The sequence below is a fragment of the Symphodus melops genome (genome assembly GCF_947650265.1).
Source record: "Symphodus melops genome assembly, chromosome: 4".
NCBI classification, from domain to species: Eukaryota; Metazoa; Chordata; class Actinopteri; order Labriformes; family Labridae; genus Symphodus; species Symphodus melops.
In genome coordinates this window covers 10652898-10666829 of record NC_136694.1, presented here as the reverse complement: position 1 = coordinate 10666829, position 13932 = coordinate 10652898, and the positions used below count along the sequence as shown (strand labels likewise).

The window sequence follows — 13932 nt, the reverse complement described above, 5'->3', positions numbered from 1 at the left end:
TTGTATTGGTATTGTGGCACATTTTTGGTAAGCAATACAAAGCAAGAACACAGTAACTGTAAAATGGGGTAAAATATCAAATAAAATATGATGATTGATATATACAAAGAATAAGCTCATATAAAGTAACAAAAATGCCACATGTCCAATAATATACCTACAACTACTTAGGCTGGACGAGGTGATAACTTTAGAGTCATTTTTCTCAGTTCTGCACTCCGCGTAGTTACTGCCTTTTTGCTTTGTAGGGCAGAGGGTACCTCCCCATGCAATGTGGGCGGAGAGAAAGAAAGTGTTATGGGAAGATGTTATCCCCCGTATGCCCGGAATTTCCTTCCCACTTGTTTTCAGTCATGCTGGGGAAGAAGATCTCTTGTTTCTCATGCATGCCTGTCATGTGGAGAGTCATGCTGCTGTTGGTTTGTATCTGCACCTGGCTAGCAGCCCAGACCCATGGAGCTCTGGTTGCTTTCCCTAGAGATGCTCTAAAAGAGGTATGTAAACAAACGTCTGTTTTGATATTTTGTACAGTTAGCTGTCTCTATTAGTTATCAGCCTATAAACTGTTTATAAAAGTATGTTTATTACAATGTGTCTGCCGTTGTAGAGCTTCTTTCCATACAACATTTCCATGATGTGATATCCTTTGCGCGTCTGGTAGCAGTAACAAGGATTTCATTGATAAGACATAAAAGAAGTCTTTTTTTAGGATATCTATTCATTCATATGAATACCAAGGCTGTGCAGAAAGCATTCAAGAGACCTGCCAATTAAATAGATTCCCACCAAGTTGCATCATCTTAAACTTAGCCTTTATGGACTCAGTGTGATCAGTATGAGTTACTATAAATATTTAAGATCCCTCAACAAGTATCAGGGATTTGCAGGACATAACTGTGTTTGGCAAAGTCTGTCAGTGTCAGCCAGGCTGTTTCCTTTTTTACCTGGGAGATTGCTTTAGTCCCCTTTGAATCCAATGTTGATGTATTATTATTGCCCAATCGTCCTAAACAATAGTTGGTTTTTTTAATATGCTTATAATCTCAATGGAAGGGGAAATTAGGGAAACCTCAATGTCCTTTTGAGAAAATATAACATCTTGAATTGAATTAAAGAAAAAAGGTGACTGTTTGGGCTCCTTTAAGAAACTATAGTCAGTCAATAAATTGATACCAATAAAAGCAAATTCTGCCTCTTGATACTTTACATAGTGCTGGTCTAAAGTGAACTCTTCATTACACAAGTAGCAGAGACCCAAACTCAATTAACCAATGAGGAAGCACTTAATGACAGAATAAAGGCGTCCAATGGACAGGCAGAAAGCACAAGGAGAACCAGCGTCATTGGTGAACAGCCACCAGCTCAACTGGAAAGGGAAAGACATTGAGTTAGAGAGAGAGGCAGAAAGAGTAATACACATAACAGAGAGGAAGACTCATAAACAGTAACAAAAATTACTGTTATAGAGACCTACAGTGACAATAACATTCAAATATAAGCAAAACTATTATAATCAATAATACATTTTAAATGATCATGTTATATCAATAGCAACCTGCCATTCTGATGGGATTTCAGGTTTTGGATATTATTCAGTCTTATTATTCTTTTAATACTAGTATATCTAAGCACTATTTAGTTGCACAAGCTGAGAGTTTATCAACTGCCAAGTAAAAGTCCTTTCAAAATCTGCTGAGAACGCAATAAGGTTTCCTTGTCAAAAAACTGCAGCCACAACCCAAGTCGTGCAAAAGGCACATAACAGTCTGCATTGTAGGACAGAGCATGACATAAAACCTAAGGTAAAAGATGCAGATTCTGACAGTTGATCCTAAACGTGAAACATTATTGAACAAATGAGGGTGTGTATACCTTTTTTTCATTCCCCAAATTTTTGTGAGAGATTGAATAGTTTCCAGCGCTCAGAAATCTCTTCTTAGTTCACTAAGGTGCCGTTCTTTGCCTTGCCTTTTTTACCTGCAAACGTCATGTGCAGCTCTAGGTTTCTGAATTTTGAGAAAGGAGCAATTAAAATAGGTATATGTAAAAAGGTACAGTGTCAGTTTGCTTTTGAGCATTTTATATTGCACTTCTGTCAAATTACTTAAATCTCACATGTTCTGTCTCTGTCACCTGCATACTTGCTCCCCCCATATTAAACCTGAGTGTACACTCCACTTTGTCTCCAAGCCTGCTGCTGCCTGTTTAGTCCTGCCTGCTTGTTTGTGTTGTGACCTTTACATCTACTGTTCTTTTCCTCTGCCTGATTTTAGTCGTTAGTCTGGTTTTGGGTCCACACCCGGCTTTACAGACATGTCTACGGTGGCAATGTTACTGCTGAGTTAGCTTCATAGTCTTCAGTAACTACAACTTTTTTCACACATGTACTCTTGAAACATTTTCCCAAAATTGCAGAACATCATTCCTCTGAAATCATCCTGAGTTGCTAATTCATAAGTCCCTCAGAGCATGAACATTTCCAAGTTGGAAGGAGGTGGGTGGAGTCTAAGGACTTTTTAAGGCAATGCATTAAAAAAAAAGCTGTTGCAAAAATCCAAGGGTACTGACTAAGAATCAGAATACAACAGTTTATTGACCGTCAGGGTAAGAGTATAGTAGCTTCAATATGTGTGCAAAGATTCCACTGGTCAGGTTAAATAAACATTATGCAACAGTCCATTCGCTGGAGGTGAATTCTACTGTTTTTTTTCCTGCCGCGTCCAGCCCACCTTGACTTCACTTGGAAATTTTACAAGGGGGTTGCAGCCGGGGGGTTTCTGGGAATGTCATGAGTTATGTGCATAAAAACACCAAAAGACATTTTCTGAAACCTAAATGATGCAACTTAGATAATTCAAATAATGAATAATTAGTGGGCATTGTTGCTACAAAACTGATAAAAAAAACGTTTCTTTTTATGCTAGGCTGTGACTAAACCCAAAAGCAAATCTCTAGTTTGATTATTATAAATAAGCATATGTTTGTCGAACATTATTTACTAAATGTTACTTATCCTCTGTAATACTTTTGTTTTGTTCCAGGATGCCAAAGAAACTTTGGACCCCAGCACCAGGTCAATAAAGGTATTCAGCGAATATTACATGAAGCTTCTTCTTATTTTATTTTATTTTTTTGCATTCTTACTATTTTACTTATACAGGGTTGGCAGTAGCTCAATCCGTATGGAACTTGGGTTGGGAACTGGAGGGTCACCGGTTCAAGTCCCAATACGGACCATGTTGTTCTGGTAGCTAGAGATGTGCCAGACCACCTCTCAAGCACTACTTAAGTGCCCTTGAGCAAGGCACCGAATCCCCACCAGCTTAGGAGGCGCCTCCAGTGGGGGCGGCCGCCACATTTCTTCATTCATGCATGTCCCTGGGTCCTGCTTGTGCATGTGTGTGATTCGGGCCTGTGTGTGTGTGTGAAAAGCACGTCATTAAAAATAACAGGGGATTAATAAAGTATATGGATTAGAAAATACTACCACTGAATAAAAACTGGATATTTCTCTTTTTTTCCACAGAAAAGAAGCACAAACTCTACAAGTGTAAGGACATTTTACACCAATATCTACATTTTTATATTAGAATAGATGTTTGACTCTTCCTTCAGCAAAACAGCCATTTATAAATCCATGTCAATGTGTCATTTGGAAATGATGAAACCTGAAATTGATAATTGAGTACACATGGCCCATGGTCAAGAGGACTAGTTTCTCACAGAAGTAGCATTGTTACTGTTTGAAAGTCCCCATTTCTCATAAACCTCATTGCTTCCAGATGCTTCCATTTGCTTTGCTCTTCTTTCACTGGTGTCCTCAGGCATGTCATTGTTCCCTTTTCTTTACCAGAAAGAATAAACAGGAAGTGGAAATGGAAGTGATTTGTCCATCTGTATTTAATTCCTTTCTGCATTTACCAACAGGACAGCGACAGTTTCATTAAAAAAAAACCTTCACAGAAGAGTAACCTCTCAGTTTTAAAATGATTTCAGAACATTGACCATATTCACAGGGCGGCCATTTACCTTTGAAATCATATTAAGTATGGAGTCTAAAGTGTTGTTATGTACAAACTATTTCAATGTCAACACTTGATTTATCAGTAACAGTAAAACAACGAGCAGTTCAAATTAAGGAAATGTGTTCTTCCCTGTAAATGATCAATTTAGAAGCAGTAGCCCATTCAGACTGCTCACTGAAGGTGCTAAATTCACACCCTTGTGAAGTCATGCCTTCACTGTGAATGTCACAGAGGCATTGGGTGGTTAAAGTGATCCCACCTACCATCTTCAGAGGGTAGAGAGTACAACAAGAGCGTGCAAAGAAAGTAGTCGCTTTTTGAGTCTGATGAGTTTTTTTAATGTCTGGATTAGAGTTCACAAAAGACACCCAAAAGGCTACTGTGGCTTCAGCCCTGAACAGCATGTTAGAAAATGTTATGATAAAGTCCTCTAAAAAAAGAAAAAAAAAATCATACTATCCATACTTTTAGGTGGTGGAGGTGTACAGCGTGACGGTGGACTGCACTGTGACGTCTCGTTTCGCTCACACCGTCATGACCTCGAAGGCTCTGAACAAAGCAAACACCTCCCAGGAAATCTTCTTTGAAGTGGAGCTTCCCAAGACGGCCTTCATCAGCAACTTTAGCATGTCAGTCTAAACTTAATATTTCTGATTGTTAACCATTTCATTCACTACAACTGACCTTGTCTGTTGCGCTTGCAGGGAAATTGAAGGTCAGATGTACGTTGGGGAAGTGAAGGGGAAAGAAAAAGCAAAGAAAGAGTATGAGAAAGCTGTTTCCTCTGGACAAACTGCTGGATTGGTCAAGTATGTTGGACTGAAAATGGGTTGGAAATCAAAGGTGGTAGTTTGAACATCTAAACAAAGTCATAAGTGTTCATTATTACAGGGTTTCTGGGAGAAAGATGGAGAAGTTTTCGGTGTCTGTCAACATTGCTGGCAAAAGTAGTGTTTCCTTCAGTCTGACCTACGAGGAGCTCCTGAAGAGGAATTTGGGACAATATGAGATTTTAACCCGTGTTAAACCCAACCAACCAGTACAGGAGTTTCAGGTTTGAACACACTCTATTCTCTTCTTTTTAAAAAAATATTACACACAGCAGTCAAGCAGAAGCTAAAAAATGTGAGAAGTCTATTTCAACCATCAGGGAAGAATTTGTGATATTTTACACGTAAATATAGTAGAAATCAAGTATATCATGTGTAAATGCCTCTCTTATTCATGTCTGTTGACAATGACTGAGAGGTGCGAGTCCCACTGTGTTACGTTCTGAGCTGTGTTGTTGTTGGAGCACATCATGTTTACGTGGACGAGACAGCCACCCCCCCTACTTGTATATAAAAGCTGATTTCGTCAAGAGCAAAATTAAAAAATAGTAACATAGCCTAATCACTATTTGGATATCATGTAAGCGTTTTTAGTTTACGGTCTTTCCGCGTCAGTTAACATGCAATGTGAAGCTATGAACTATCTAAAAGTGTGCTAACATAAGCTCTTAGAGAAGAGTGGAAGCTTCAGTATGGCCGAGGTGCAGCCAAACAGCAACTTGTTTTGGTTTCTCGCTTGTGCTCAAGGGCGACCTCTACTGGATCAAAAAGTTACACATTCTTTCTTTAATGCAAGACAGTGACACATTGATTCACATTTTTAACTGCCTCTGTTATGTGTTCATGCTTGTGTTTCTTTGTGGAGACAGATCGTGACAAACATCTATGAGCCCCAGGGCATCGCTTTTGTTGAGGCCACTGCAACTTTCCTCACAAATGATCTGCTCTCACTGGTAGAGAAAACAGTCACAGACACAAAGGTAAATAACAGATCTCAGATTCACATATTCCCCCCCCCAATGTTTAAGACTGAAGCATGAATGGTGTCCACCGATGTCAACTGATATTAATGTATTTGTCCCTCAGGCTCACGTCTCTTTCTCGCCAACACTGGAGCAGCAGAGGCAATGTCCTGGATGTGAAGGCACCATCATTGATGGAGATTTTATTATAAAATACGATGTGAAACGAGAGAAGAGCCTGGGCCAAGTTCAGGTCAGAATCAGGGGAGAGCCAGTAAAACTACTTTAAGTCGAAGGATCATTGCCTCTTCTTTCTTAAGTTATTTTTTTTATCTTTTTTTTTTTTATTTTATTTTTTTTTTTTAGCAACAACTGCTTCTTCAGTTTACCAAATCTAAATGGAAAAAGGCCTATATTTCTATTGAAAAAGCTGAAACATGTTTCTATTTTAGTCATCATCCTCTTCCTCTTGCTGTCTGAGCGTGTGTGTAAAAGTTCCTATGTACTATGTGACAGTCTAAATTGAATTACTCCTCTCTTCAGATTGTGAACGGACACTTTGTACACTTTTTCGCTCCACCTGACCTGCCCAGAGTTCCAAAGAATGTTGTGTTTGTAATTGACAGGAGTGGATCAATGTCTGGAAGAAAGATTGAACAGGTGGGATATATTGTATTGTGTAGGTTAGCTCCACACTGAGTCCATCATTGTTGTCACATCTTCATTTAAGAATTTGGGAACCTTTGCAGACCCGGGATGCTATGGCAGCCATCCTAAAAGACCTCAGTGAGGAGGACCACTTTGCTCTCATCCTGTTTGATCATCAAATTATCACCTGGAAGGACTCTCTTACCAGAGCATCAAAGCAAAATGTGTCCAAAGCCATCACCTACATCAGAAAGCTAAAGGATAATGGATGTAAGAGATTACAGGAGGGGCGGCTGTGGCTCAGTAAGCAGAGTCGGTCGACTCTCAACTGGAAGGTCGGGGGCAGCCACATGTCCGATGTGTCCTTGGGCAAGACACTTAACCCAAAGTTGCTCCTGCTGCTTGGTCAGCGGCGTCTGAATGTGTGTGAGAGAGATTAGTTTCTTCTGATAGTATCACTACAGTGTCCACCATCAGTGTATGGTTGGGTAGGTGTGGTCTGCGGTGTAAATATACTATTATATTAGTCTATTTTCCAATTAACATTTAAAAATGGTACCAACATTTTTAGTGACAAAAATTCAAATGTATTAAAATCTTTATAATCACAATAATACCATATTTGGTTATGTGTTTTAAAATGGAGGAAGGAAGACACTTCCCAGGCCAAGAAATGACAAGATTTTAATCACACCTTGCAACACTGTGGCTTTAAGTTGTCTATCAATGAAAAAACGTACTAACTGTTGATATTTTTTCAAGAGTTTGAGAACATATGCAGACTAAGAAATGTGCTACTTTTAATTGCCTGTATTTATGCTAGCTAAGCTAACACAGCTTTATACAGGGAGGACCTTAATGAGAGTCAGAACAAAAGACACATGTTGTTTCATAAAGTATTGAGGAATGGCTACTTTATTTGTCTGTCTATTAATGTTGTCTGAACAATGTTCATGTTAATCTTTCTTTCAGCCACAAATATCAATAAAGCTGTATTAACAGCAGTGAAAATGCTGATAAGAGAAAGAGAAAGGAAGAACCTACCTGAAAGGAGCACAGATATGATCATTTTACTGACTGATGGGATGCCAAATAGTGGTAAGCTTTCTTGATTTTATTTGTCATTCTCAACAGTCAATGTAAAAGGTCATTATATGTAGAGCAAAGCGATGCTAACACATTGAGATTTGTTGGAAAAGTGGGGTTAGCTCTGTTCATGATGCTAAAAAAATGTGAAAAAATTGCATTGATATGATCATATTTTTGTCAGATGTAATCAAAACTGATTTTTCCTACTTGTCCTATTTTCATCAATTACTAATTGTGTATGTACAGTACATTCACAATATCCTTTTAAAGTTTCTGAAGAGTGAGAGGCACTTCTTAAAGGTTGCCTTTACATTATTGGAAGTCCATGGTATTGTACACACATATATTCCATGTAATTCTGTATCTTCATGTGTTTGAAGGAGAGTCTAACCTCCAGAAAATTCAGGAGAATGTGCGCTCTGCTATTGGGGGGAAAATGTCCATGTTCTGTCTTGGATTTGGCAATGACGTGAGTTACTCCTTCCTTGATCTGATGAGCAGACAAAATAAAGGACTGGCCAGAAGAATTTTTGAAGGTTCAGATGCAGCACTCCAACTTCAGGTTAAATTAAACTAAAAAATGTTACTCCACATGTAATACCCATGCATAATTGGGATTTGTTTATTGTTCACATGTGCAAGGACATAAAGGAAATATGATTTCTTTATCCCAGGGTTTCTATGAGGAGGTGTCCAGCCCTCTGCTCTTGGACGTGGATCTTCGTTATCCTGAGAATGGTGTGGAAGCCTTGACCAAAAACCAATACAGCCAGTTATTCAATGGCTCCGAGATTGTAGTTACAGGTCGAGTGACAGACATCAATTTGGATAACTTCTTGGTGGAAGTGTTCGCCAGAGGGGTGAGAATTAATATATCACTTACATATAATCAAAATAATGATGCACTATTCTCAAATCAGGCAGAACCTGCAAATAGATATTGAATACTATGATATTTGAAGTGAGCAGCTTTAAGGCGTTAATTTCTTTATCAGCGGAAACAATTTGAGTGTTCTGACGTCACTTCATCTCTACTTTTTTCCAGCCTGAGGACGACTTCTCTGTGCAGGGTAAGGCTGCTGTGGTCAACTTTGATGTGATCTACCCAGAGCAGGACTACATTTTTGGGGATTTCTCAGAGCGTTTGTGGGCCTACCTCACCATCCAGCAGCTACTGGAGAACAGGTTAATCGACTCATTCTGTTCTTTCTGCTTTATCTTACAACGATGTGAAGCAGGTTTCTCTGTGACCTGAGGCAGATCACATTGTGAAAATCACATTGTTTCATCAGGGAGCAGACTTTTCAGTGCACACTTTTTGCATTGTACTGTATATCATCATTTAAAAAAAAAATTAAAAATTGATGTCCATTGATTATTTTGTCTGCCAGTGATATTGGCACTCAGCAGGAAAAAAACAATGCCACAGCAAAGGCCCTAGAAATGGCCCTTCGATACAGCTTTGTCACCCCTCTCACCTCCATGGTGGTTACCAAGCCAAAAACTGAGGATGGACATGATGGCCTGCTCATCGCTGATAAACTGACTGAGGGTAATACAAACGGTCATCATTCATTAGTGAGCAGCAAATGTCTTATTATTATTTGTAAGATTTGTAAGATTCAGCAGAACATATAAAAAGATATGTGTTGTGTTTGCTCCACAGATCAGCGACAGAAAGCAGAGAGGAACGTAGGTAGGGCAAACTGTATTTTTCTTAATGATTTAACATCCTTTTTCAAGTTGATATGAGCTGAACAATTCTTACTAAAGTATGCTTTTATTGTTTGACATGTGATAACAGGTTCCTCACCTCAGCTAGCACGTCCCAGTGGCCAATCTCGTGGTGGGTATTTTACTGTTTTTATTGACATATCAAGTTTACTTAAAACTCCTTTTTAAAATTCATTGAGTGCTTAAAAAGACCAATCAGACCAAGACCACAATTATCAATCAACTTACCAGTTGTTGTTGTTGTTGTTGTTGTTGTTGTTGTTGTTGTTAACAGGATCCTCATCCAGGAGTTCCAGTCGCATTCGTAAGCTTTTTTTGCAGCAGTTTGATGCATTTATTATTTCAATGCTTTTATTGTAAACAAAACTGTTTCTTAAATAATCTATAACTGAAAAATGTTGTCCACTACTATTATTTTGATAACAGGTTCCAAATCCCATGGCTCCAGTTCTAGAGGCCGATCAGATGGTATGATTTACATAAAGCAGTAGTTGAACTGTAATTCTTTATTGTTTCTATCACTTTCACTAGAAGGTTCTGTTAGAGTCTTTGTTGGTAGATAACGTATCAGTTCATCTGTGCAGCCCTTCTAGATGAGAAAACACAGTGCTCATCAAGCTGCCCTCAAATAGAGCAAATGATGTGAAGGGGCCTCTTTAGAGCCCTCCAAAGCAGAGTCAACTTGTCAAACAGCCCTCTTTATATAGCTGCCCTGTATATACCGGTATATAAAAAGACACACTCCTGGCTGTGTGATATCCAGTGCAAACTAGATGCACTCAGATGAGCTTAAAATGTAAAGAACATCAACTCTTAGGGACTTAACTCATCAGTTACAAACATTCTAAATTTGTTTTTGTTTCTAAATGTAATCACTTGAGAAGTCAGATTTAAAAAAACATGTTATCACATCTGTAATGTTTTTATGTTTGTTTGTTTTTTTATCACTTTTATGCTGTTTATATCCTATCAGGACATTTGTTTTTTTGATTGATAACATTTGATTTAAGTACAAGTCAGAGTAACCATAAGAGTGTTACAAACAGCATAATAACACAACTCTTTTTCTGAGTTGGACTGCAACTATAGGAATGCTTTTTTTCTGACATGGTTTTCTAATTTTGATTTTTTTTTTCAGTGGATGGAGATCCTCATTTCATGATCGAGCTCCCAGACAGAAACGACGCTCTGTGCTTCAACATCAATGATAAGCCAGGAACCATTTTCAACCTGGTCAGAGACCCAGAATCAGGTCATCCATACGTTTTTTCACACAGTTGTTTTTTATTTATTTATTTATTTTTTATTATAAACAGAGCACAACAAACTGAAGCATGTCTTATCTTTTCAGGTTTTGTGGTCAATGGACAAATAATTGGCAAGAAGAAAGTTTCTTCAGATGGAAAAATCAACACCTACTTTGGCCGTTTTGGTATTATTCACCAGAAGCTGGGGGTGAGGCTGGAGGTTAGCACTCAGGACATCTCATTGTTTCACCATGGCAAAAAGACGCAGCTGCTGTGGTCTGATTCATCCTTAATCAAAGAAACTGAGTGAGTGATGATGCTTCACAAATATTATTTTGCAGTTGAAAAGTGAAACTAAAAAATTGTGATCACATTTTTTTTTTTCATTTCAGTGATGAAAATGCTTCCAATATTAAACATAATGGTATTTTCAAAAATACTTGTTTTATGTATTTTTATATAGTTCCTGTTGGAACAACCCAGAACAAACATCTGTCCTTAGAATCCCCAACACCTCTCCAGACCAGTTCCCTGAAAAATGAATCAAAAGACAAATAGGACTTTTAATAAACAAACAAATATTTACTTCTTGAATGAAACCCATAACTGTGTAAATAAAATTGTCACTTCCTGTTTCCTTTTTTTGTTTCCTCTGCAGTTTTCACCTCAGGTTGACCAAGAACTCCAGTTTGTCAGTGACACTAAGGCACTCCATTAAATTTATGATCATTAGACACACAAAGGTTTGGAAAAGACGCCATGACCAGCAAGACTTCTTGGGTTTCTACACCATAGATAGCCACCACTTGTCTGCTTCAGTGCATGGTCTGCTAGGTAAAAAAACTGAGAAGTTTCATATCATAATGTAATGGTTATATCCATATTTCATGTTTGCCTGGTCCTTATTTTTAGATGACTCAAAAGACCTTTTCCTCTTTTTTTCACTTCAGGTCAGTTCTACCATGGAGTTGGGTTTGAGATCACTGACCTCCATTCAGATGAGCTTCAGGAAAATGTACATGCCACCATGTATGTGAAGGGCCAAACACTCAACGTGACCAGGTACAAAGACACAAACATAACACACAAATAAATACCTACACATAATGCATGAGGGGTAAAAGAGCGTGATCTTACAGGGTTTTTTTTTAATCTCTTGTTTAGACACTGGCAGAAGGACTTCAGCATGGACCTAAAGAATGGGGAAAGTATTCCTTGCTGGTTTGTTGACAATGATGGAACAGGCCTCATCGATGGAAAAGCCTCCGATTACATTGTGTCAGGGCTTTCAAAGACTACTTTTTGAATTTTAAAAATGATATATCAAAGTGACTAAAGGGCCACGTAATCATGAGTGAGTTTTGTGTGGTGAGACATTTCCCTAGATTTTTTAAGGGTCAGAGTATATCTTCACAAATTGTACTACTTCAGACAACAACATTAATACCAGGATAATAACATCTTGGCAAAGCCCAAAATACTTTAGAACCTTTGCAGACCTGAGTTGTTGTTTTTAGAACTCATAAGCTAACACGTTGTTAAACATGGACATTTTCCTGGCAACGTGAGACTTTTTGATCCAACAGATGTCGCCCTTGTGCACCAGCACTGAACAAAAAATAAATGCCTCTGCTCAGACATCCAACCCCTCTCTCCTTGCGTTTGAACAAAGGAATTATGAAGTAGAAGGCACCATAATTAGGCACCATCAAGTACAAAAAATGTACTTTGGTTGAGCTACAATTGTTTGTGTCCTGCATTGTTGTTAGCAGGCTAATGTTAGCAAACTTTGATAACTCATAGCTTCATATTGCACATAAATTGACACAGACTGATTGTGATCAAAAGCAGTGTGTAGGCTTTGTTATACTTCTTTTCAGTAGTCCTTGACTAAAACAGCTTTATACACAAGACCATCCCTTCCATGTAAACATGATGTTCCATATTAAGCCTTTATATGGATTTCTACTATATTTATGTCTACAACATCGCACCTCTTCTTTTCAGGATTTATACACACTTGCGAACAACCTAAATTGACAATTAAAACTTTCCAGTGGGTGTCAGAATCACAGTCCCAGTTTTGTTTCCCGTTAACGATTCATAAAACAACAGATCAATGATTGATTATCATGACATATCATCATATTCAATAAATGTCAACATTTAAAATATACTGTTTTTGCTCTTATCTGTGGTTATTGTGACGCTAACTCTGTGAGTCTGAACTCTAAATCTATTGAGACAAGAATACAAAATTCTGACTGTTTTTGCATTTGACACTAACACACTGTCGTCTGAAAACTGTTTTTTTGTTCTGATTTCACCAAAATAACTTTATCATTATTTTCACTACCTGTACTATCCGCTTGTCATATAAAATAAATATCACACATTTTGACATGGTTGTAGGTGGTCTTATTCTGAGAGCAATTAATAGATCTTTTGACTAATTGTCATGGCAGCTAAGATACTGTATGAATCATATATGAGAAGGAATTGGGCAGCATCTACAATCCACATCATTTTAATATTTGAAAGAAGAAAATGGTGTCCCCAGAATATAATACATACACAGGGGCCCAAGTTATTGACTTGATTAACATTGCTATATGAAGCAAAACCACTAAATCAGAACTACAAATACAGTCAAAGTAATGCTTTACTTAGCTTAACGTGTCAGCTTGATTGAGGCCTAATGGTTTGTAAGCAGCCTATAGAGCAGATTTCATAGAGCCTGAACAAACTGGCCATGGTTTTACTGACTTCTCTATATGAGAGCTGTAGACCAGCAGAGGGCCTACACACTGAAGGTAGAGCGTGGACCACTGAGAGAAGATCAAGAAGACAGTTTGTTGTTACTGCGAGGGTGTTGGCATTAGCAGGTTTTAGAAAATTCACAAATTATACAGTACACATCAAATTAAGAGTATTTAGGGTAGATTTCATCATCTTAGCCACAAATAATTGGGGGTACCACAGGGGTTACATATAATAGAAATTGTTTTGGGGATCAAAAGCATCTGTAGAATTTTCTAGGTTACAGTTGTACAATTAATTTAGCAGACATCTTTATCGAAAGTGATGTAGATTAGAAAGTAGGCCTATACACAATCAAGGCTCCAGAAAGGACAACAATGTCAGAAAGTGCAGCTTCAAGTCAGATCACACACACAGGTGCATAAAGGTTGCTTTTCGCGTTTTACCATTCAAGAATACCTTTATTACAGACAAGCCCAAGAACAGCTTGTACTTTATTTACTATAGAACTTTACACCACATAATTCACAAGAGCATGCTGAACACCGAGGATAAAGGTTGGAGCTATACGGTTCATTAACTTAGATTTTCTTTTTAAAATGAAGCGCTTCTATTATAATTCAATCGTTTATATTGC

The 13932-nt window shown here is 38.0% G+C and overlaps 1 protein-coding gene across 2 annotated transcripts; it reads left to right on the top strand.

Annotated features, from left to right (window-relative positions):
* Nucleotides 1-331: 331 nt before the first annotated feature.
* LOC306822062 (inter-alpha-trypsin inhibitor heavy chain H3-like) lies at nucleotides 332-12943 on the top strand. 2 transcript variants are annotated; one of them, XM_079340785.1, is made up of 24 exons: nucleotides 333-494; nucleotides 3042-3083; nucleotides 3527-3550; nucleotides 4497-4654; nucleotides 4730-4834; nucleotides 4917-5079; nucleotides 5725-5835; nucleotides 5942-6070; nucleotides 6361-6477; nucleotides 6567-6735; nucleotides 7438-7563; nucleotides 7935-8116; nucleotides 8229-8414; nucleotides 8600-8739; nucleotides 8946-9106; nucleotides 9221-9250; nucleotides 9359-9400; nucleotides 9563-9592; nucleotides 9715-9756; nucleotides 10427-10540; nucleotides 10640-10841; nucleotides 11194-11369; nucleotides 11486-11597; nucleotides 11700-12943. In XM_079340785.1, exons 1-24 carry the CDS (start codon nucleotides 354-356, stop codon nucleotides 11839-11841), a joined length of 2844 nt encoding a protein of 947 aa, XP_079196911.1. In that variant the 5' UTR covers nucleotides 333-353; the 3' UTR covers nucleotides 11842-12943. The 2 variants fall into 2 exon arrangements, with proteins under 2 accessions (XP_079196912.1, XP_079196911.1); XM_079340786.1 differs by lacking the exon at nucleotides 3527-3550 and having other exon boundaries at nucleotides 332-494.
* Nucleotides 12944-13932: the final 989 nt, after the last annotated feature.